Below are 24702 nucleotides of genomic sequence, written 5' to 3' on the forward strand. Positions count from 1 at the left end.
TCAATAAAAACATTTTTTTAAAAAGAATTGGCATCAAGTTTTTGGGGCCAGCTTCCAATTTTTTCCTCAGTGTTGGATGGATCAGTTATAACATTTATTCGGCAAGCCCTTTCAAATTGAAGTAGACCACCCACCTACCTCAATAATTCCTAATAACAAAAGCCCTGCATAGGAGTTAGGATCATTTGAGTTTTTATGAAGGAATTTGACTGATGGATATATAGATAAGTACATACAGAAAATGATCTAAATTCAAACATATTCTCTCCTCTATGTGAGTTCCTCAGAACAATTGCCAGGTAAGCAAAAGCAATAGTAAGATTTCCTCAACCAGAGCTCAGGGACTAGCAGTTATGAGAAAATCGACAAAGTTAAGGAAAAAAACCCAAACTTAAGTTTTTCCCACTTCAAAAAAACAAGGCAATGTTCCAAACATTTTTACAGTACAAAAATTTTATTTTTTGTTAGGATAATTTAAAGTTTAAAACTGAAGTAGGCATATTCATTTTACAAACAAGATATTCTTTCATAAGTAAGACCATTAAAAACAGTAAACAAAAAAGCTGTCTTTACAAAAAGCTCTGTGCATAGCAACTTTATACTGTATATAACTGACAAAGCAAAATGAGAAAAAGGTAACTATACAGTTTGAAAATGAGACCTTACTGTACAAAAGGTAGAGAAGATAATGGTTTTTAAACCATGCATATTGAAATGTGCAAAGAAAAACTGGGGAAAAATACGATGTTATAACAAAAAAAAAAGTGAGATAAATAATGAAGTAAATTGTCCCTTTAAATGAAAAATCTTACACAGCTCCTCTTATAAAGATAGGATAGAACTTGTAGTTACCTATAGAAATACTTGTCTTCCAAGTGGCACAAAAATAACCTGGGGCCAGAATGATTCAACAGCAATGACTAAACAGGACAGAGTAGCTTTGTTTGAGATTTATTAGTACACTAAAAATAATCCTTACACACATTTATACAATTAAATAAATCTGTTGCTGCCAAGGTTCTAGCTGAATGGTCAAGGTGTCTGGTATTTAGTTACACACATTTTTTTTTTCGGTGTAAAGCTACCAACAAATTCTACAATCATTTTGAAGACAGTACTGCACTCATCTTCATGCAAGAGCAAAATTCACAGATTCTAAAAGCAATGCTACTTTAAAAAAACATTTCCTTATGTTGGATTGGCTCAAATCCAGGTCTAGACATGCTTGACTTTGTTCTACCTTCCCTTCTGTATGGTAATGTTTGTGTTCTACACACTTTCCCCTCCCATCAGATTTTTCACTAGGGAACTTTCTCTCGTGTGTTTCCCTATATGTTAGCGCTTCAAGCCCTGACTGTGAGGGACTGTCGGCAAAAGTTATGAGCATGTCAGGTCTCCAAAACCTTGGATTCTCCTGTGCATAGAAATAATATTTGGGTCATATTGGGTAATTCCAGAATAGATTACAGGCAAATAAGACTGATGGGGTTGAGTAGTTGTGGGCATGTATCATCTAAAATTGGCTCAGATGCATTAAAGGTGTTTTTCCATGAGAGCTGCATCAATTTCTAATGTTAGAAACCCAAACTGGAGTCTGTGTATAGACTATATTATGTGCCAATGAGTCAACAAGGAAAACCCTGACCTGGAAAATAATGAGATCCTTATTGGCAATCCAAATAATTCTGGATGCATCCCCAGGATCATACAGGCTCCTGCAATGTTTTTCCCCCTCAGAACCACTCTCAGAACTATGGAAAGCCCATTGCAGCCCTGGGTAACTGAGCTGCTTGGAACACAGATGTCCCCAATCTCTGACCCTGCTAAAAATCTGCATTTCCATTTTTTTTTTTTAACACCAGGAGGAGGATTTAGGGCTTTTAACATCCCTCTTCCATACCCCATCCCATTCTTGGCCTGAAAACTGTGTCAAGTTGGATACATACTTTTTCAAGAGAGTTTAATGCCATGAGAGGGGAAATCTAAAGAGAGAAGAAAGGACTTGACATTCTAAGAGTACAAGAAACAGAGTCACCTGTTTCTGAAGTTCTGTGGGGCCTCTACCTCAGTGCTGAGCCAGGTAACTCAAGAGGAGGGTGTGCGTGGCTCTGTGAGGACCCAAGGGGCAGCTGAGTGGGGAAAGTCATGTGGCTTTGGCTCTTCTTTCAGGTGAGACTTCATTCTCTGCGGGGAAAAGCTGGGATGCACTAAAACATGGGAATTCTCTGCACTGCTCAGGGGACAATGTTGAAAGCTAATATAAGTTGTTGCTTTTTTTAAAATTTCACAGAGTGAATACCAAAAGGGACTTATAGACTATTTAGAAAACAGATGGGGATGGGAATGAATTGATGGGCTTGAGCATTATGTATTTGCATGGGTTTGAATCTTTGTTTCTGATGGGCTGTTCTGTAGGAATCTACATCAGGTACCTGTTCTTGCCCATAGGTCAATAAAATGATGGAAAAAGAGGGGATGCAGGATGGGGGGAAAGAGTCTAGTAAGTAACTGCAGTAATAATCACACATCTTTTAAACTTGTTACTACATGTTTGCATCAGTTTCATTTTACATCAGAAAGAGAACTTCCTCTCTTCCAAAAAGGTCTTAATTTCTACCTCTACTTACAATAAGTTACACGTTTATTTATTTAAATAATTGTAAAACATTTTAAATTTTTCCCTTTTTTTAAAGAGATTAAACTATAAGCAAACACACATACAACAACATGTCATTCAATTCGGGTTTCATTTTAAGAAAGTCTTCCATGCTGGTACCCTGTTTTGTTCAGTTTTTTTTTCTGCATAAACTAAATTGGTATCTGAAAGGCTTCATAGAAAATAGAAACTTTCAACTTTTTTTTTTTCCTACAAAGAAAAACAAATAGTATCCAAAATATTAAGCTTGAATTGTTTGCCAATTTTTTTAAATATTTTACAAACATAGGAAGGTGGTTCTTATAATGTTCATAACAAAGAATTGCATTTCTGCTTTTAGCACTGACTACGTCAATGACATCTTTTGTCCTTGTCCCCAAGAGGGTCAGTTTGTATAGCCACCATCAGAGCTACACAAGGAAGGAGAGACCAGGTAACACGCAGCTCCTCGTATACCCAAATCTGTCCATCTGTTCATGTGGGGGGCACAAATCTCCCCAAAGACCTAATAGTGCTTTCTTCATTGTTGGTCCATCAGAGTAAGTAGTTTTGTGCTATAAGAAAGCAGCTCTTCCTCTTCTTTACATCGGGGGCACAACAAGTCCAGTCATGGCTGCAAGGAAAGGACACAGGAATGAGTCTCTGAGGGTTTTTTACATTGAAGGCTCTAACCCAGAGAGGGGGCAGGCGATGGGACTGATGGGGTCTGATGCAATCCAGAGAGATGGCACCCTCAGGTTTGGTCTAGCAGAAAGCCTACAGATGTGTTGAAACCTTCCTGATCGCTAAGTACAAACAAAGCTTGTTGAAGTTTTGCTTGGGAGGCCAAGAGTTATGTTTTGTTTTATATTAATGGGTTGAATACATGATGTAGTGGATATAAACTTGTAAACTAAATGGTACTATATGTATGATATATTTTTCATTATTAGACTAAAATAATTTCTAGGTTATTCAGTTCCAGATTACGTAGTTGGAACAGGAGGGAATACTCCAGGGGCTGAATCTATTGAGTTACTTATGAAGCATCCTATATAATAAAAGCCTAATATGCTAAGTGTCCGGTCATCTGGTTGTCCGTTCAACCAACCAAAGTGTAATATGCTAATGCTATGCTAAGACTGTTCAACCACTCACTATGATGTGCACTGACCACCAGGGGGCAGTTGACTGGTCGATCAGTCGCTATGAGGTGCACTGAGCACCAAGGGGCAGACAGTCGACCAGTTGGTTAGCTTGCTGCTGGGGTCTGGCAGATCGGGACTGAGCAAGATGGGCCGGACACGCCCTGGAGCCCTCCCGTGGTCCCTCCCCACCAGGGGGCAGATGCAGTGAGCCAAGCAGTAAAAAGCAGCAAGCAGGTGGGCGATAAGGAGAGAGGGATCCTGGACTGCGAGAGGGTGCAGGAGGGCCTGAGGGAAACACATACCACCAGTGCACAAATTTCATGCACCAGACCTCTGGTCATTTATAACAAGTCAGACTTTCTATCCACCCTAGGTTTCTACCCATTCTAGCTGAAATTTGATTAGCTTTTCCCCTAACTAGCTCATCTTCCTTTAGTGCTCACTGCTGCTCTGTGATGCTCAGTCACAAATAAATGCTGATCCACTGGAATAGAGGACTTAATTTAGTTCCTAATTTGGGAGTCACTCCAACCTCCACTCTTTCCCCCACCCAAGTACAGTGTGCAGCATCTCCTCCATGTAGTCAGAAGGATGTGGACAGCCTGTCTGGGTGCATCAGGTCCAAGGCTTTCCCTTGACGTGGGAAAGAAAGCAGCATCAGCACAGCGTAGAAAAGTCACACAGAAATGCACCCCTCTAGCCTTGGCTTTCGGGCGATAAACCCATAGATTTTTCACATTCTTGGAAACTGGCAGAATCATTTTCTTGCATTAAAACTTCCAACTATATCTAGAATTCAATCCTTCAGCTATATTGTCTATATCTCTTCTAGGGCTTATCAATTAGCATAGAAGCATTTTGCTGAGTGGTGCTTACTAAGCTTATAAGCAAATGGACAAAATTCTTCCTGCTTTCCCCAATACACCTCTCTCCTCCATCTCCTCCTCTTCCCCTTTCTGTTCCTACTCCCCCTTCTCTCCGTCTCCACTCCACCCTCTCCTCCTCCCTCTCCTGCGCCTCCTCTCCCACCAGCTAGTCTTCTTGGGCAAAATTATCAGCTGTATATTTCCCTGCCCATACAGCCTTTATTGAATGCTTGTGAGATCTGGATTAAGGTCTTACACAGCTAGCAAAACCTTAATTATTTTTGCCTGTATTACTATATATCGAATCAATGTAACTTTTCAATAAAGGCAGTTCAATTCTGGACACTCCCTGATGATTTGGAGACACAGCAACCCTGGTAATTATCCTAGAGTGTAGGAGGTTTTCTTATTTTATTTTTTTCCTGGAGGGAGCTGGAAAATGAATCAGGTGCTTAGTGCATAATATTATCTTGACACTCTGTACTCATCAACTGTAAATGCCTGAGAGATGAGGTGGAGGGTGGGACAATGACACTACATGTATAGCTCTCTGGTAGAGGGAATCTGGCTCAAGTTTTCAACTTGAACTTGTCTATTGCACTCAAAACTCATCAGCCCCTTCCTTTTTTAGGTCCTCAGAGAGTTACCTACAAAGCTTGTTAAAAGGGGAGAGTCTCTCAAAGAACCAGCTGCACTGCATGCCAGAAGAACAGCAGACTTTACATATTTTTCCTTCCTCCTAGTCTCATGTTGGGCACTGGGTGGGCTAGATCTCTGCTACATGGTGACCTTGACATTTTGCTGGTAGAAACCAGAGCCAATAGACAGAAAGTAGAAGTTGACTGGAGAAAAAAGCAAGCATTTTTGTGGGGGAGGAGGGAAACGGCTTAACGGCATATTGTCCAATTTTTTGACCTTTGGCATTTCATGGGAAAGCAATAATCTCTCTTTGGTCCAGGTGAGGAGTAGGTATGGGTGAAAGGTGAGAGAAGAATTGGACTATTCTTGTCCTCAGAGAGACAGTGGGCTGTCCAAGCACCAGTTCTGGAGTTAAAATGTCTAGGTCGAGTCATCAGTCACTTGCTATATGGCCTTGGGCAAGCTACTTAACTAAAAATGGTGCTAATGGTATGACCGTCCTCTTTGGGTCACATGGGAGGCTTAAACAAGACAATTCATGTGAAGTGCTTGGCTCAGTGTCTTGCACGTGGTGCTCAGCGGTGCTCAGTGAAGGTCAGCAAGTATTAGAGGCCATTAGTCAAACATGTCCTCTGCAGATGATTAAGACCATCTCATCTTACAAGTTAGAGAAGAACTCTTCCATCAGCCTGTGATCACCCAACCACCTCAGACCTATTTTTACTCTCCCACCATCTGTCTCTGAAGAGATGAAGCGCCCTTGAAATCCCAGATTCCTTCATTCAGTGACTATGGGTAGTACATTCAATGTCAGCTTGGTTTTAACCTTGTCTGCATCAATGGACATTGTAATGTTGAGCCTCGAGTTTCTTTTCACTGGATCCAAAATGAGAAAGAGTGGGGGTCAAGGCCTCTGAAAGACATCCTTTGTCAATCCCAGGCTTCTCTCTGCTTGTCTGTGTGAAATATCCCTTACCATTCCTGATCTTTACACAAATTACTTCACAACAACCCTTGTAGACAGCTTTGAGCTTTTCTATTTAACAGCCTAAGAACTGAGGCTCTAAGATGATGATGATTTGTACAGATTCACATAGCCTGGAAGAGAGCTGAGCTAGGACTCTGATAAAATCTAGTGTTCTTCCAATGGCTGATATCCCTTGAGGTTCAACCCAGCATTCTCTTTTATTTCTCCACACATTACTTTCTATTTTCATAATTTTTACTAATGTCTACAATCCTAATTTAAGTGTTTCCCTTATCCTTCTCCTTCCCTCCCTGCCCTCCTCCTTCTGTGGTTCAAATCACCAGAAAATTTTGGATGAAATTATAGAATCCAAAAGAGGCTCAATACCTTGTTGTAATTCTATAGAAATGAAACCAGAGCCCAAAGCCTGTGCCTAGATGTAACCAACTAAACTGTCACTCCTAAAGACATGATCAAGATTGTGCAGCTCACACAATACCATATAACAGATCATGTATTATAGAATTGTACATTTGAAACCTATATAATTTTATTAACCAACGTAACCCCAATAAGTTCAATAAAAATATTTTTACAAAAAAGAATGTGCACTCAGCCACTCTCTCAGCCTAAGCATTCTAACCTGTGGTGAGTAGCAGCTCACACAGCTGAGGACCCTAGAGAGGGTCTTCTGGCTATTTTGCTGCTGTTGTCCCAACAGGATAGCCTCCCTATGACCCACACAAACTTTTCCAACTCTTTGAGCCAACTCAACCCTGACTGGGTAACACCACAGGGAGCCTTGGATATACACCCATAGGCAGGGCAGGGATCCCAGGACATGAGAGCCAGTGAAAAATTCATCTGGGCTTCAAGTTAATAGTTGGGTTGGCCACCAGGTGGGCCTCCCTGGACAGGACAGATCTGGAATATCTGAGACAACCAGTTCTACTTCCCCAACTCTATGCTTTGTGAGAGAGGAGGTGGGGGCAGGGTGGCAAGGGGAAATCAAGTTATACTTCCCTCCCTCAAAGTGAAACTGAAAATATTTGCAAGAGTTGCCTGGAAGAAGGAAAGGGCCACATCCCTCCATCTTCCTCCAATACCTGCAGTCCTCCTTAGCTTGGGCCTCTCACACTACACTTCCACAATGAGACCTGTGTGGCCCCCACTTGGCTTAAGGGACATGAATAAAACCAGAGAATATGGCCCTAACCAGTTGGCTCAGTGGATAGAGCATCGGCCTGTGGACTGAAAGGTTCCAGGTTTGATTCCAGTCAAGGGCATGTACCTGGGTTGTGGCACATCCCCAGGAGGAGGTGTGCAGAAGGCAGCTGAACGATGTTTCTCTCTCATCGATGTTTCTAACTCTCTATCTCTCTCCCTTCCTCTCTGTAAAAAAATCAATAAAATATATTTTAAAAAAATAAAAAACAAAACTAAAACCAGAGAACATGGAAAAAGGAGACATCATCACTGGAGTAGTTGTGAAGGGGAAGATACAGCAAATATTCAGCAATGATTGTTATGTCCCAGTCTGGAGACAAAGCCATCATGGAAAAGGTTCTGAGCATGTCCCCTAGCAATGGGATGGAAACCACTACTTTGATAAAAAATGGGCAGGTGGAGACACTTAGCTATAAGATGAGCCTGTTTCTCTATGAATCAGACATCTGGATAAATATATCCTATCTAATAAAAGAGTAATATGCAAATTGACCGTACCTCTGCTACACCCACAAGCCATGCCCACCAGTCAATCAGGAGCGAGTATACAAATTAACACAACCAAGATGGCTGCGGCCACAGAGAGAGCAGGAGGCTTGGGTTTCCCCAGAAGTGGAGGAAGCCAAGCTTTCCGCCTGCCCTGGCCTGCCTTGGCCTCTGCTTAAGGCTACAAAGTTTCAATTATAGAAGATAAATAAATCCCAACAAAAATGGCGGCAGCCACAGAGCTGGAGAGAGCAGGAGGCTTGAGTTGCCCCCAGCAATGGAGGAAGCCAAGTTTCCACAGCCCTGGCCTGCCTTGGCCTCCTCTCAAGGCTACAAAGTTTCAATTATAGAAGATAAATAAATCCCAGATACCAGGGCCTTCGCTTGGGTCACCGGGGGTGTGGCCAGCCTGCAAACCACCACAGGCCCCTCACCCAGGCCACCCCACACCCCAAGGGAACCCCCACCCTGATCCGGGACACCCTTCAGGGAAAACCAGCAGGCCCCCACCTGTGCACCAGGCCTCTATCCTATCTAATAAAAGAATAATATGCAAATTGACCATCACTCCAAAACAGAAGATGGCTGCCCACATGTGGTCAAAGATGACTGCCCCCATGTGGACACAAGATGGCTGCCACAAGATGGCCAGCAGTGGAGGGTAGTTGGGAGGGGCCAGGTCTGCAAGGGAGGGCAGTTGTGGGCGATCAGGCCAGCAGGGGAGGGCAGTTGGGAAGGATCAGGCCTGCAAGGGAGGGCAGTTGGGGGCGATCAAGCCTGCAGGGGAGGGCAGTTAAGGGTGACCAGGCCAGCAGAGGAGGGAAGTTGGGGGCAACTGGACCTGCAGGGAAGGGCAGTTGTGGGCGACCCAGGCCTGCAGGGGAGGGCAGTTAGGGGTGACCAGGCCTGCAGGGGAGTGCAGTTAGGGGCAAACAGGCTGGCAGGGGAGCAGTTAGGCATCAATCAGGCTGGCAGGGGAGTGGTTAGGGCGTGATCAGGCTGGCAGACAGAAGCAGTTAGGGGCAATCAGGAAGGCAGGCAGGCGAGCAGTTGGGAGCCAGCAGTCCTGGATTGTGAGAGGGATGTCCGACTGCCCGTTAAGGATCAGGCCTAAACGGGCAGTCAGACATCTCTCAAGGGGTCCCAGACTGGAGAGGGTGCTGGCTGGGCTGAGGGACACCCACCCTGCCCCGTGCACAAATTTTGTGCACCGGGGCTCTAGTGTGTGTGTGTGTGTGTGTGTGTGTGTGTGTGTGTGTGTGTGTGTGTATTTCCCTCAAATATACAGATTTTTCCAACTACTCACATGTTAGGTGGCATGTAGATGCAATGGCTTTGTCTAGTTAGAAGAAAAAGAATTTTCAGGGATTCTTCTAAGTGCTGGGCTTTTAGTTCTCATTTGACAGTTTTTCTGTTAAGTCACTTGACTTTGAAGAGACACCATCGCCTCTGATGGTAGGAAGGGAGAGAAACCTAACACACCTTCCAGAGCTCTGCTCAAACACAGCTTGTGATGAAACCTCACAGGTGTCCCCAAAGGATCAGGAAGCCATTCACTATCATAAAGCCCCTAGATGCCGTCCCAGGGATAGCACAGGTCATCCAAGGCTCTGCTGACTGCAGAGGCCTTGATCCACGTGGGGTTAACCAAACCTCTGCCTGCTTTGGTTTCATTCAATACTGCTGGTCATGAACGTTTTCATGTCAAAACATGGGGAACAGCCTAAAAATAATGTGGGTCATCAGGATCCACAACTTTCAGCAGTTTCCAATTTGCTCTTTTGCCATCAGCTGCCTCCCATTCACACTGAGATGATTAGATTCTCATGTACTCATCACATTGTTACGTCATGTCATATTAGATTTTAAGACATTGCTCAAAATGGGTTTGATGGGTGATCAGTTTCTGTTCTTAGACACAGTATCTTTTTTTTCTTCCTTCTCTACACCACCCCAATCAGGCACCTGCTATCAATTTGACTAGCACATAGCCAGAACGCTCGGACCTGGCTGGTGCTCCTGAGGGAGCCTGTGTATTTGTGCCAAGGGAATGTGTACGCACCGCAGATGGCTAGACAAGTAGGTAAGCGGTCATCACCACGTAGCATCCAACCTGGTGATCAGGCCCCTTTTAGGAAATAGTGATGTGGCCTCGTGAAAAGCCAAGGTGTGGAGAGTCCAGACACCCCTTGAGGGTACGTCTGGCTCTACCAGTTAATTCTGTGATCATGCAAAGTTGTTCAACTTCTGTTTTCCCCCATCTTGCTCTTGAATGGAGTACTAGCCCAGGTGTAAAGTCATTCATGTACCACCATGAAAACAGCAAAACATCTCTTTGTAAGTAAATTGGCTAGAGATAGAGCATAAGGCTGTGCAGTTTGCTCTTACTCTGCTGGCCTGTGGCACATGTGCCATGCTTACTCCCAGAGTGGAACCTTGGCTTACCTCTGAATCCATTTCCATTGCCACTGGAGCAGGCAGGTGAAGGGGAGCCTTGGGGCCTGATGACAGGGGCAAAGGCACTCTTCTGTTTGACAGCAGGAAAAACTGAAGAGGAAAATGGGAGGATGGAAGACGTGCTGGAAGATCCAACAGTGGGGCTTGATGACATGACTGGAAAGCAAATGCACAATCTTCTTTTAGAGAGAGACACATGGAGACGTTCCTTCTTTGGTGCATATAACCTTACATAGTTATTGAGAAATGACTAACTCATTCCAGCTATTGTTCTAGATTCCAGGGATTTAAAAATGTTCAATGTGACAATGTCCCTGCCCTGAGCAATAAAGAGACAAGGAGAACAACCAAGAGGGTGATAATTTAACTGGAGGGACATACACAGTGAAGCAGACTTAGCAGGTAGAGTGCCCTTCTGCCTGGGAGAATCAGGAAGGCATCAGCAGGATGTGATATTATGATAGGTCTTGATTCATGAGTAGAAGCTCAACAAGAGAAGACTGAGACCAACATCTGAAAAAACACCAAGTCTACTTGAGAATGGAAACCTCTTTTTCTCCCTAAAATAAGTCCTGTCTGGGAGCTATCTACTTCCCTGGCAATTCTCAGGGCTCCCGAGTTTTGAGGAATGGGGTAACATCTTCTCAGAGAGTGACATCTCTATGGGCCACTTCCTCATTAAATGTAAAAGTTTATTAACATTTAGGAGATTACTTCCCTCTCCCTCTACTTGCAGAGCTCCTGGGAAATAAAGCTGTGAGTCAGCCTCCTCTGATGTAATGTGAAGGAAAAACACCAATATTAATGTTAAAATTACTTAAAGGAAGCCAAAAGCTAAGTGTTGTAATTTCAAAAAATAAAAAAATAAAATAAAGGCAATTTACACAATGAAGTGCCCCACCTCTTAAAGTCAGATACTCCAAGTTACATCACACAAGAAGATAATTTTAAAAAAATCCTCACCCAAGGCTATCTTTTTATTGATTTTAGACAGAGAGGAAGGGAGGAAAGAGAAAAATATTGGTGTGGGAGAGAAATATCCATCCTGTACACACCGACCTGGGTACTTGCCCTGACCAGGAATCAAACCCATGACCTTTCAGTGTATGGTACAACACTCCAACCAACGGAGCCACACTGGCCAGATTAGTGATTTATCTAAAACTGCTTATCCCTAGGTAGTCCCAATTTTATTTTCTATGTATAACTCTATGTATAACTTGCTCAAGAAAGGGTAAACTGAAATTCACATGGGTAAAATTGTTCGACATAGCATCTTATAATAGAAGGCCAAGCTTCATGGACTCCTTTTAGTATCCTCTCCAGAATTCTGAACTGTCCAAATCACATGACTTGGTAAAAGAATTACTAGAACCCCATAGCAAAACCCACAATAAAGGCTGGCAGTGCTAACTAACTTCTGCTTCGGATCTTCAGTGGCCCAGCCTCTCCACAATTAAATTTTGAAAGTAAGGACATGAGTGTGACTTATGGTTCAAAGAACAAGTACGAGGTGAATTGAAGGTCAAATGTTCTGAGGTCCTATGTAAGACTCCATCTCACTTTCCCCTCTCTCATTATAAAGATATACTTTAGTCTACATTCACACAATTGCATGTAATATAATGCAATCATATAGCATATCTCCAATATATTTTTTACAGCCACACTGCATACCAAGTTTTCACTAAAAATGATTTATCTAAAAACTGCTTATCCTTAGGTAGTCCTGATTTAAAGAGCTATGCAGAAGGAAGCATCTGGGTATACCTCTGTCTTTCCTCAAGTAATATGATTTTTTTTTTAAAAAAAAAAAAGCTGGAAAGGAAGACAAAGTCCCAGAAGAATCTCATGTAATACTTAAAGATACAAATGAAGAAGATATGGGGCTACTCTGGTTAAGCACTGGGAGTGAGTCATAGTCATAGTTCCAAGCAAAATCTCCTCTGCTCACCTTGTTTTTAGCAATAATAAAATGGAGCAGGAAGAAGAGGGAACCTCTCTCCCTTCTGCGAGGCACAGAATTAGAGGCCAGAGAAAAGCTGAGACTCAGGAGGCCCTGACTCTGACCACAGTCCATTCCCTGCCATATTGTGTGATCCATGCAGGCTCCCAAACGGTGCCTTGATCTCTATGTCTGCAGTAGAAAATCCCCTCATATCCCACAGCAGAGGAGGGCGGTTATAATGTGAATTAGACACACACACAAACACTCACACGCCCGTGCCTGCGTGTACGATTCCATTTCCATTCAACATATGACTCACTTTTACAAATATTTCTTTTCTCATAACAGGTCCAACCTAAAATGGGTTGATTAGATCAAATGTGGCTGCCTCTCAGTGGAAGAGGAGTCACCTGAAGTTTTAATAAATGGCATAAAAGAATTGTTGAGAGTTGAATAAGCAGAGAACTATAACATGCCCACTCAAAATATTTTTAACAATTTTTCTCAAATGCCAAATTATATCCAAATTAGTTTTAAATTTAATGCAAATATAATAAAAATCTTAAAAGAAATTTTAATTTGTTTGGGTCAACAAACGTAACTTCTATGTTTATCTGTTTAAAGAAACAACACTACAGGAACCAGAAAGTTTTGTTTAAAAATTTTTTTAAGTAGTAAGGAGGCATTTATCTTAACATATTAAGAGTTATAATAAATCTACATCAATGAAATAAGTGTTATACTAGCATAAATATAATCAGACAACTCCTTGGAGAAATAGAGTCCAGAAACAGACCTGAGTATATATATATATGAGAATTAAAATTTAATAAAGGTGATATTTCAAGTTAGTGTGGAAATAAATGCCTGGGAACTATACACTAGCCATTTGGAGACTTAAACTTAGTCTCCAAATGGCTAGAGTGATTCCTCATGTTAAACTCTAAAGTAAATCTTAGTGCATTAAAGAGTTATTTGTAAAAACAAAATTATAAAGGTGCTAGTGGAAAAATTAGGAAGGTTATATAATTTACATAATCCTTTCAACCCCCAACAGAATGGCAGGAGATAGATTTGCTACAGGACAAAAAACTTCTATAACACACACAGAAAAGGCAAACGACAAATTAGCGGAAATATTTGTGATAATGATCAGATGTGTTTAAATCCTCACTAGCTAATAAGCTTTTGTAAATTAATTAGAAAATGAAAAACATCCCAAAAGAAAAATGGGCAAAGGACACCAAAAGGGAAGTCATAAAGTGAAAAATGAAAATGACCACAAGGCCTTCATAGACTTATAAATGTTCACACTGATTCGTAATCAAATGCAAATTAAAACAGTGCTGAGATGTTGTTTTCCACTTATCAAATTGATGAAGATTAAGAAGAAATTAACAGGGCAGGGAATTAGGTCCTTTCCTAAGGGGCCGTGACCTCTCTGGAGGGACTTTGGCAATAAGTACCAAGGTATTTGTGTTTTTACACTGAGTGGCCAGATTATTATGATCTCTGAACGCATAATAATCTGGCCACTCAGTGTATATCCTATATAATAAAAGGCTAATATGCAAATTGTCCCCTCGACCAGGACTCCAACCAGCAGGCAGGCTGGCCAACCACCCATGTCCCCTCCCCCTGGCCAGGCTGGCCAGACCCCACCCATGCACGAATTCATGCACTAAGCCTCATACACACACACACACGCGCACACACACACACACACACACACACACACACACACTGAGTGGCCAGATTATTATGTGTTCAGAGATCATAATAATCTGGCCACTCAGTGTAAATGTGCATATTTTTTTAGCCCAGTAATTGAATTTCTAGAAGTTAACTGCAAGGGAATAATCATAAATGTGCAGAAACTAGATCCAAGGGCATTTTTATAATTGTGAAAAAGTGGGACATAACTGAAGTGATCATGAAATGGACCGCTATGGAAACTAATGTTGGACAAGAATATTGAATGATATGGGAAGATATGTCTAGATGAATAAAGCAGATTAAATAATAACATATATGTCAAACCCACTAGAAGGATATTATTTATGTTCAAATTTTTTTAACCTCATCAAAAGATATGTTTATATTGAGAGAGGAAGAGAGGGAGAGGGAGAGAGAGAGAGAAACATCTACATGAGATAGGAACATTGATTGGTTGCCTCTCATACACACCCCGACTGGGGATCAAACTGGAAACTTAGGTATGTGCCCTGACTGGGAATCGAACTCAAAACCTTTTGGTGTACAGGATGATGCTCTAACCAATTGAGCCACCTGGCCAGGGCTACATCCAAACTTTTAATGATATACTAGTACATACTAGTATCTCTGACTGATGGGATTAAGAATACTCTTAAATTTATTCCTTTTACTTGTCCATATTTTCAAAATTTTATACAATGAACAGGTATTACTTTTGATGTAAGAGAAACCAATAAAGGCTATTAAAATAAACAAATGGAAAATCTCTATTTGGTAAAAAAAATAATATAATTCTTAGCAATAGGCATAATAGCTGTCTTAGATGTCAATGTTCCTCTTCGATTTAAGACTTTACTTCCTGTAAAATAGGTTTTCTGTTTACAGAAAAGCAGACTAATAAATTTTCAAATTCCTGGGGAAAGCTTGTTGATTGTAGTTAACTTTGCAAAACAAACATCACTCCTAATGTCTAGGACACAGGCCTGCACCATCAACAGGTTTTACGGAGCCTAGCTTCATATCTGTGACTTGGCCACTTTCTTTCTACTCTTTCATTGGTCTTTTTTGCCACTTTCCTTCTACTCTTTCATTGGTCTTATGGCAGAAACTCATTAGTTGTGCATCAGAACAGAAACTGCAATTTTCAAAATGTGTCTATTCATGGCTGGAAGGCTATACTTTAAAAGTTAACAGTGGTTATCTCTGCAGAGAAATAAAGGGTGTCATTTTTCCCTTTTTTACATATACATGCTTTCCTAATTATCTATAATGAGCATGTTACTATTGTAATTGGATATTTTTCTTTCCTGAAGAAAAAGACAAAAGGAATATATCAAAATGTTAACAAGGTTTTAAAAAAATTTTTTAAATTGATTTTTAGAGAGAGATGAAGGGAGAGGGAGAGAGAGAGAAACATTAATGTGAAAGCGAAACATCGATCAGCTGCCTCCTTGTACACTCCCTACTGGGAATCAAACCCACAATTTGGGCATGTGCCCTGACAGGGAAATGGACAGGCAACCTTTTGGTGCACATGACGGTGCCCAACCAACTGAGCCACACTGGCGAGGGCAACAATGTTGTTTTATTTATGGTGAGAGTAGGTTTTTTTAAAAAAAACTATTTTCATGGGCTCCAATTTTTCTATAATAATCATTTAATGATCTACAATAGCAAATATCTTGATACTTACATTTGAAAATATAAAAGTATTGAGGCTCAGGGCATAGTCTAAGACTATGTGAGTGAAGTAGGAGTCTCTGAGGACAGGTTGGATTTTTGTCTTACGGATTTTGTTCCAAAATTTTGGATTAGCTTGGTGGCTATTCTGCTTTGGAAGAAGTGGTCCCTGGGTGTTGCAGTTTGAGTAGGCCATCTTTGGGGACACCAGAGTGCACCGATTTGGGAAAGTTGATCACATGTACCATTGAGAATTTCTCTGGACATCTCTCTCTATGGATAAAGGCCAAAGTAAAGGCCAGCACTCCTGTCCCAGAAATCCCTGTGAACATGGGGAGTTAAGGAAAAACCACTTTTCTTATTCTAAGGATTGATTGGCTTGCACGGTCCCAGCTGGACCTCAGCGGGCACACATCCTCCTTTGCATCGAGCCATTGCATTTGCTGGCACTCAGGGGTCTGTCAGCATTTCGTTATAACCCCCTATTGTCAGGGGTTTAGAATTCAGCCATAAAAACTTGCACTGAGCTGGAACTTGGCACACAATGCTACCGCCAGGAAGTGAAATTTGTATGTGAAATTGAAAAAACATCTGTTTGGCCATTTTTGAAGCAGTGTGAGAGCAAAAGCAGTAAAGATGCAGGTTTCTGATACTCTGCATTGGCCGTAATGTAAGTCAACTTGACCAAAGGCTTGCTTTATTTCTTTTTAATGTTTCTGGCAAGTGATTGTTCCATGGTCTGGCCTGGCCACATCAGACTATTTTTTTTTTTAGTTTAAAAAATAAAATGAAAAATTATAGAATGCTGTTTTCAGACACATGCACCTGAAATGATAAAAATCCTTCCTTCCTTCCTTCCTTCCTTCCTTCCTTCCTTCCTTCCTTCCTTCCTTCCTTCCTTCCTTCTTTCTTTCTTTCTTTCTTTCTTTCTTTCTTTCTTTCTTTCTTTCTTCTCTCTTTCTTTTCTTTTTTGTATTTGCCAGAGATGTTAAGACTTAGCTCGTTAGAAATTAGAAAGACAGGTCAGATGTTATTGTAATGAACTCCACAGGGTATTCCATATTTTAGCAGTAGAGGATTTTATTGTAATGAATTAGTGAGTGCACTGTTTGGTTTCCCATTCTCAGTCTGAAACTCCTTCAGACCCTCCCTCAGAAAATGAAGGTGCAAGGACCACACACACACAGTAGGAGGGAGGAGGTTCTCGGCTATGTTTCCCACTCCTGTTGGGCAGGGCATCTTCCTCTTTCTATTCTGTGTACGCTGTCTTCCTTACTTGTTGTTGTTGTTAATCCTCACCTGAGGATATTTTCTCCATTGCTATTCAGAGAGAGTGTAAGGGACAGAGGGAGAGGGAGAGGGAGAGGGGGAGAGAGAAAGAGAGAGAGAGAGAGAGAGAGAGAGAGAGAGGAACATCGATGTGAGAGAAACACATCAACTGGTTGCCCCCCACGGGGAGTGAACCTGCAATCCAGGTATGTGCTCTCGACCAGGAATCAAACCCATAACCCTTTCATGCATGGGCCGATTCTCTAACCATTGACCCATGCCAATCAGGGCACTGTCTTGTTTACTTTAAAGACTTTGGGTTTATTATTTTTCCTGTGGCTGTGGGATTGAGTGATCAAGAAAGGGTAATGGAAGGAAGGTGTCAGTTGCTGGTGTAGGAAGGGTTCCTCCTTATCAAATGAATTATGGATAAGAAATATCAGGCAATTAACATACAATGGGCATTTTCACTTATCTATCCATTATCTATGTTTGTCTGTATATCTATCTACCTATCTATCTATCCTCTCCCTCCCAACTTTCTCCCACACTACACACTATATTATTATATTGACCATTTTTATATGTTTTATATGTTTTTATTTGAGAGAGAGAGGAAGAAAGAGAGAGAAACATCAATGTGAAAGAGAAACATTGATAGGTTGCCTCCCATATGCACCTGGACTGGGGATCCAACTTGCAACCTGGGCATATGCCCTGACCAAGAACTGAACCTGCCACTCTTTGGTGCACAGGACAATGCTCCAACCAACTGAGCCACACCGACCAGGGCTTGACCATCTTTGATCTACAAAGATGACAATTTCATATGGTTCAACCAAATACACACATTTTATTCATAAATGTCTGCTTGAACATATGATATTACCATTTTGTGTGAAATATTTCTTACATTATTGAATAATTTAAAAACTTGGTATTCTGAATCTGATGACGTGTTCTAGTCTTGCTTTTGCTATTTATTGGCTATGAATCCTTGAGTAAGTGATTTAATAATGATTAATATCTTAGAGGAGAAATTATAATAATTATAATTATTACTATTATTATATCCACATCATAAGGGTGTTGTGAGGATCTGACTGGACTGTACATGTGACATGCCTGATAGGCTGTTATCTTGGAATGCAATTATGAATGACTCTTATTGTTGTCACCACTGATAGGGGACATTATTTACACAATGGCTCTCTTGCCCTCTACCACTTGCAGGGGCTGTTGATGATGTAATCCGTTCTGCACACAGGTCCCCTCTCCACAAGGATGCAGGAAGAAAACCTCTCCAAGGTCTTGGCAACAGAAAAATCAAGTTTCTCCTGAGCTACTAAAAAAATACAGTGGATACTAACGCTTACAGCAAATAGCTCCTCTCTTTGCTTTACCATCTTGTAAGTCTCTGAAGCAAAATAATGGCTCCCTTGAATGACCGAATGGCATCCATACCTGTCCTTGGCTTCATCTAATTTTCCTGTCCATATTTTTTCTTTTATCTCAGTTTCTTATATTTTCTACTTTCATAATACCCATCTGACTACTACAATTCCCCCATTTTGAAACAAGATAAGGTGAAAGCAAGTGAAGAAATAAATAAGTCAAGCAAAAGTTTGTTTTTCTAGATCATTCTGGTCTAATTGATCAGGATCATACAACACAGAACTCATGTTGTCAGATTTTAGTGGTACCAGAAGAAACAACCTCTACTGTCTCTGCTACCTGGTTGCTGTGTCCTTATCACATTCAGTAGGGTGCTGAGTGTGATGAATCAAACAGATGTCCCAGAAAGAATTCATGGGTGTGTATCGAACCATAGACCCAAAGGCTGAGAGGAAGCCTCCAGATCCTTGGCATTTCACTTTCTGAGCTGTGGTGGAAGGGGCCGTGTGCCGACCTTGACTCGCCCTTGTTCCTGGCATGAGGGAACCAGTCTGGGTGAACGGAGGATCTGCTGCAAAGCCTGCCACAAGATCTAACAGTTCAAGAACACCGCACTCACTCAGTCAGACTCTCCATGGTGGCTTCTCTCCTGGCCTTAAGTATTCTCTCAGCAGGTTTGAAAAACGCATGTTCTCTTAGCTTGTGTAAGTTCCAAGTTTAGCCCTGGAAGCAAGCTGAGTGAGTTTTCCTAACTTTCTGGAACATCTAGCTTGCTGCTAGCCCATAGATCAGGATTAGGAGGTTCTGTGTCTCCATTCATTTATTGATGGGCCCTTGGTTGCTTCCATATCTTGGTTATTGTAAATAATGCTGCAGTGAACATAAGGGTGCATATATCTTTTTAAATTAGCGGTTTTGTTTTTCTGGCTAAATACCCAAAAGTGGAATTGGTGGGCCATGATAAGTTTGCACAGTGACAGATGACTAGACTTAGTGTGGTAATCACACTGTAAGGTATATAAATATTGTACATCTGAAATCAATGTAATATTGTACACCAACCATACTTCAATTTTTTTAAAGGTTTTATCTCCATGTATCACTCTCACAAGTCGTCAAATCCACCTCTCTAGAACAGCAACTTTTATACAGTATGCTGCAAGAATTTTAAAAACATGCACTGCCTGACCATTTAGTCAGGGGCACTTTCCCTTAGATTGTCAAATAAAAAAATGACAACAGCCAACATAACAATAGCCGTCTGGTTGAATGAATCAAAATTATACCTTTTTTTTTTTTGTCAGATCAGAAAAAAGTGTATTTTTTGATGTGCCGCAGAGTTTTAATAATTAGTTTATGTGTGCCATGAGATGAAAGGGGTTGAAAAGCGCTGCTATGGATGGAGGAGAGAGAGCCATGTAACACAGTAAAAAGGGAGCCTGGTGGGATGCACAGAATAACTTGAAGTCATAACTTCTATGTTGAAATGATTACCCTGCCCTATTCCAGCTGTGTGATCTCAGGTAAGTCAGTGATTTGCTATGCACCTAAACCTCCTCATCTGTAACAATGGGATAATAATACTGACCTCAGAAAGTTCTTATGAGGATTAAATAAAACAACATATCTGAAAACCCCTGGTGAAGAGTATACATTACTCTTCATGGAATCTGAATTCTTTTCCTCTATGTACATAAGCTACATATGCTCTTTCTCTGTTTTTTTTTAAAAAGGAAGCGTTTTCCCTCTTTCCTCTCTCCCCGACTGCCCCCCCCCAACCCCCCGAAGACTTGGAGTAACCAAAGGAGCCCAAGTCTAGCGAAGGGAAAAGAACAAAAGGCAGGAAGGAAAGGAATTGGGCTCTTCCTTCATGAGGCAGTGAGATGTAGGAAGGCAACTCTCTCTCAGAAGGCTGAACAGTAAAACCCAGGGACAGAGACAGGGAGAGGAAGACAGTGGAGAGGGAACTTACTTCCATAAGGGGAGCCTGTGGGGGAGCCGTTTAGAAATCCTGGTGACCCTGGAACGCCCAGGTTGGCCATGGGGACGTTGCTGTAGCCATTCATACTGTTACTGGAGGTGCTGTAATTAGACTGCTGAGGGGTGGAGCTGGAAGAGTAGCCCCGAGGAGAGATGCTGCTTGTGTTGCGGATGTAACCTGGACAACCAAGAAAAGCCCGGGTAAATGAACTAATGCCCACACATAGTGCAGAGCAAATATGGCAGCACAGATCCACATCAGCCCAGACTACAGAGCACCACCAGCCTAATCCTGGACAGGGGTGAAAAGTGCACATCTTACCTTCATCCTTTAATTCCTTCCTTTCCCTTCCCCATCCTACTCAAGGCCATGTCCCTCACAGTCCCTCCTTCATCTGCTTTTACATTTGCAGTCAATCTCACCAACTCATACCAAGGAATGAATGACTAATGGCAGTGTATACTGACATCTCCCAAATCATCCTATATAATAAAAGCCTAATATGCTAAGTGTCCAACCATTCATTCTACCGTTCGACCTGTTGCTGTGATGCACACTGACCACCTAGAGGCAGATGATCCAACCGTTAGGTTAGCTTGCTGCTGGGGTCCGGCCAATCCGGGCTGGGTGAGATGGGCTAGACAGGACCTGGAGCCCTCCCGTGGTCCCTCCCCGGCCCCAGTCATGCACCAGTGGGGTCCCTCGGCCTGGCCTGTGCCCTCTTGCAATCCAGAACCCCTCAGGGGATGTCTAAAGGCCAGTCCCGGGGACCCCACCAGTGCATGAATCCATGCACTGGGCCTCTAGTATTTCATATAACACTAGAGCCCTGTGAGATATTAGTAAGTATCACTGAGAAAAGCATTGTGTGGTCAAACAAAGTGTGGCAGATGTTGCATACTGTAGCCATTCTTTGAAGATTGGCATATGAAGGACCTAGAGAATACCTAAACTAATTGAACTTTGCTAACCTACTATTTCCCAAATTAAACACACCATAGCATCTGTTCTGGGAATGGTGGGGAAAAGGCATTCTAGTATCACCTCAAGGGCCACTAGTATTCTACAGATTACAGCTTTGGGAATGTTCAAATTTGTTGCCATGCCCTGGGTAGGGGTGGGAAGCATTTTCATTCAAAAAGTGTTGTTAAGTTCATTTAAATGTTCTGTTCTTTAACCAAAGACTTGGAAACATCACCAATGGAGTTTCGGTAAATTCAGCCTCTAAGTGGGATAGGGGAAGGGACAACGAGTCCTCCTCATACTTCTAAAACCCTAGCACAGAGACATCACCTAACCTATCCTGAAGTCACCCACTTTGAGGAAACTGTCTGTATGACTATTTAGGAAATAACCAAAATTTGAAGAAGAAAAAAAAAAGGAATATTACATCCCACCCATCCTTCTGCAAGAAATCACCCTGGACATAAGAATGAGGAGTTTCCATCCAATGGGTGAACAAAATTAGAAATAAAATTACCTCAAGGTTAGAGACATTATTAAGAATATTTACTTCTAAAAATGATTTATGACAAATTTAGCACCTCTCAACCTCAATGACAAAAATATTTACCTGATAAACTTTACATGTAAAAGCACAGTTAACTGTATAAACTGGTTGCTATTTTTTGTATCTGAGGTAGTACACGAAAAGAAGTTGCCAAATAAAACCAAGCCATTCCCCCTTGGTCACTAGTAAGAGAGAGTTGTGTATAAGAAACAATAATGTCAATAACTCAGCTTTTTTACACTATTCAGTCTGATGATCACAATGGTAGAAGTACAAATTTTATTCAAATAATACCTATAAATCTGATTCAGTGAGCCTAAGCTTTTCTAAAATCATAACAGTCAGTCTGGTCCTTAAGTATTTCCAGGTAAAGGCATTCTACCTGTTACCTAAAAAGCTCAAAATCTAATAATACACTGCTTATAATCTTGAGATAACCCAATAGTATATGAGTGCATTGCTTATTTGGGAACACACTCTTTTGATGGTATCTAAATCAAACTTTAGCTCCCTGCACTCAAGCAGAACTAACCTTTGAAATGTATAAATTGTTTGAATTTTGACTCTGAGAAAGGTAGTACCTTGATTATTTCCCTGTGTTGACTCTGAGATGCTGACCCCAAGTTGGCTGCCATAAGAATTGATGCCCATCATGCCACTGTGAGCTGGAGAGCTGGAGAGAGCTGGGATCTGGCTGGGATTCCTGGGGACACTGTAGAGGGCTTCAGCAATATCTGCGGCTCGCTTCAAAATGATGTCCTATGGGGAAAGGGGGGTAACAATTATGTCCTACAAAATGGCAGGTTGAGGTGAGCATTTTATCAACAGTCAAACTCAGCCTAGAGTATAGGATGTGAGCTCCTAACCTGGTTATTGTGTGGTGTGCCGTAGAGGGCCTCCACGAGATCCGCAGCTCTTTTCAACAGCATTTCCTAGAAAAGAAAAAAAGGGTGGGGTATAAGCAAAGGAAGAACCCCAAATGGCAAACAGAAAGGAAAATTATGTATAAAACGTCCAGACATCCCCCTAAAAAGTAGTTCTCAACCTTTCTAATGCCGCAATCCTTTAATACAGTTCCTCATGTTGTGGTGACCCCCAACCATAAAATTATTTTTGTTGCTACTTCATAACTGTAATTTTCATTGCTACTTCATAACTGTCACGACCCACAGGTTGAGAACCACTGCTGTAGAGCCTAAGACCATAGAAAACACAGATATTTACATTATGATTCATAACAGTAGCAAAATTACAGTTATGAAGTAGCAACGAAAATAATTTTATGGTTGGGGGTCACCACAACATGTGGAACTGTATTAAAGGGTCGTGGTATTAGAAAGGTTGAGAACCACTGCCCTAAAATGTAAATAACTAGCCAAGAGGTCCTATATTTGGTTTGAGAGGTAGAATATCATACATATAAATCTCTCTATAAATATGTATCTACTAGAGGCCCGGTGCACAACATTCGTGCACTCGGGGGGATCCCTAAGCCCGGCCTGCACCCTCTCGCAGTCCAGGAGCCCTCAGGAGATGTCCAACTGACTGCTTAGGCCCGCTCTCCCATGGGGAGCAGGCCTAAGCCTGCAGCTGGCAGTTGGATATCCTTAGGGCTGCAGCGGAGGTGGGAGAGGCTCCCACTACCATCACTGTGCTCGCCAGCCATGAGCCCAGCTCAGGGCTTCTGGCTGAGCAGCACTCCCCCTGTGGGAGCACAATGACCACCAGGGGGCAGCTTCTGCATTGAGCGTCTGTCCCCTGGTGGTCAGTGCGTGTCATAGAGACTGGTCGTTACGCTGTCCGGTCGATTTGCATATTAGCTTTTTATTATATAGGGTATGGAATTCCTCTAGATACAATGGACCCATAAAATGTGGTGCAACCAAAACAGAAAACAACCAAATTGGGGGCAGAGTTGGTTAAAATTAATAATGTAATGGAAGTTTTATTAAGAACTACTTTCCAGGCCATTTCATTAAAAAACCTGGTACTCTATCTAATTAATCAAGTATTCTTAAAATGATTGATTGACCTGTGTTTGCCAAGGAGTTGTCCATAGTACTGAAATTCTCTTGGCAATACCTTCTGCAAAATTTTATTCTAATAAAGATGAATTCTTCCAATAACATTTCCCCCTGTTCATTTTAACCAGAGAGAATTGGTATTCAGTAATCCCTTTCCTCTCATTTTGTCTTTTCCACCTCCTGTTTTTAACAGCCTTTTAAATTGCTATTAACCTACTTTCCAGATATCACCTAATTTAATAGTGGTGCTGGGGATTTTTCCAACTGGAAATAAAAGTATGATGTAGAAGCAACTGTGGTACTTAAATTTTACTCACAGTAGAGAAAACAGAGCATAGCATACTATAATGTGTATGCTTAAAATGCAAACATAAATGTTAAAATGTATTAATTCCCCATTTATTGAATACCTAATAAATTGATGTATTTTTAAAAAGAAAGATAAAATAGTGGGATAGATTTATGATATAATTTTCATAAGCAAATTCATTTAAAAGTGATGCACTTCATATAAATTGTAGATGGAGGTGTTTTTCACTTCATTAAATGCCGGTATACATAGTAAGTCCTCAGTGAATACTTGATTGAGGACTAATGTGACCCTGTAATTATGTGTAAATAAAATTATATTTAAATACAAAGCAGTGAGAAATTACAATTTTAAGCAATTATACAATTATTTATTTTCATCAAGTTGGCAGTGTTTTATAAGCTGAATACTCACAGTGTATCTGTTTTATAGGCCCATGTTTTC

The 24702-nt window shown here is 41.4% G+C and overlaps 1 protein-coding gene across 2 annotated transcripts in view; it reads right to left on the reverse strand.

Moving 5' to 3' along the window:
• Window positions 1-440: 440 nt before the first annotated feature.
• Window positions 441-24702, reverse strand: part of EBF2 (EBF transcription factor 2) — a 213174-nt gene continuing 188912 nt past the window's right edge. The window contains exons 12-16 of one of the 2 annotated variants that reach the window (XM_080676608.1): window positions 22791-22856; window positions 22506-22683; window positions 20406-20591; window positions 10414-10581; window positions 441-3269 (exon numbers count right to left, since the gene is read on the reverse strand). In XM_080676608.1, coding sequence (XP_080532734.1) covers window positions 3238-3269; window positions 10414-10581; window positions 20406-20591; window positions 22506-22683; window positions 22791-22856 — 630 coding nt within the window. In that variant the 3' untranslated portion in view covers window positions 441-3237. The remainder of the gene's footprint in view (window positions 3270-10413; window positions 10582-20405; window positions 20592-22505; window positions 22684-22790; window positions 22857-24702) is intronic. The other variant, XM_080676609.1, reaches the window with a different exon arrangement.

The sequence above is a fragment of the Plecotus auritus genome (genome assembly GCF_963455305.1).
Source record: "Plecotus auritus genome assembly, chromosome: 6".
In the NCBI taxonomy this organism is placed as follows: Eukaryota; Metazoa; Chordata; class Mammalia; order Chiroptera; family Vespertilionidae; genus Plecotus; species Plecotus auritus.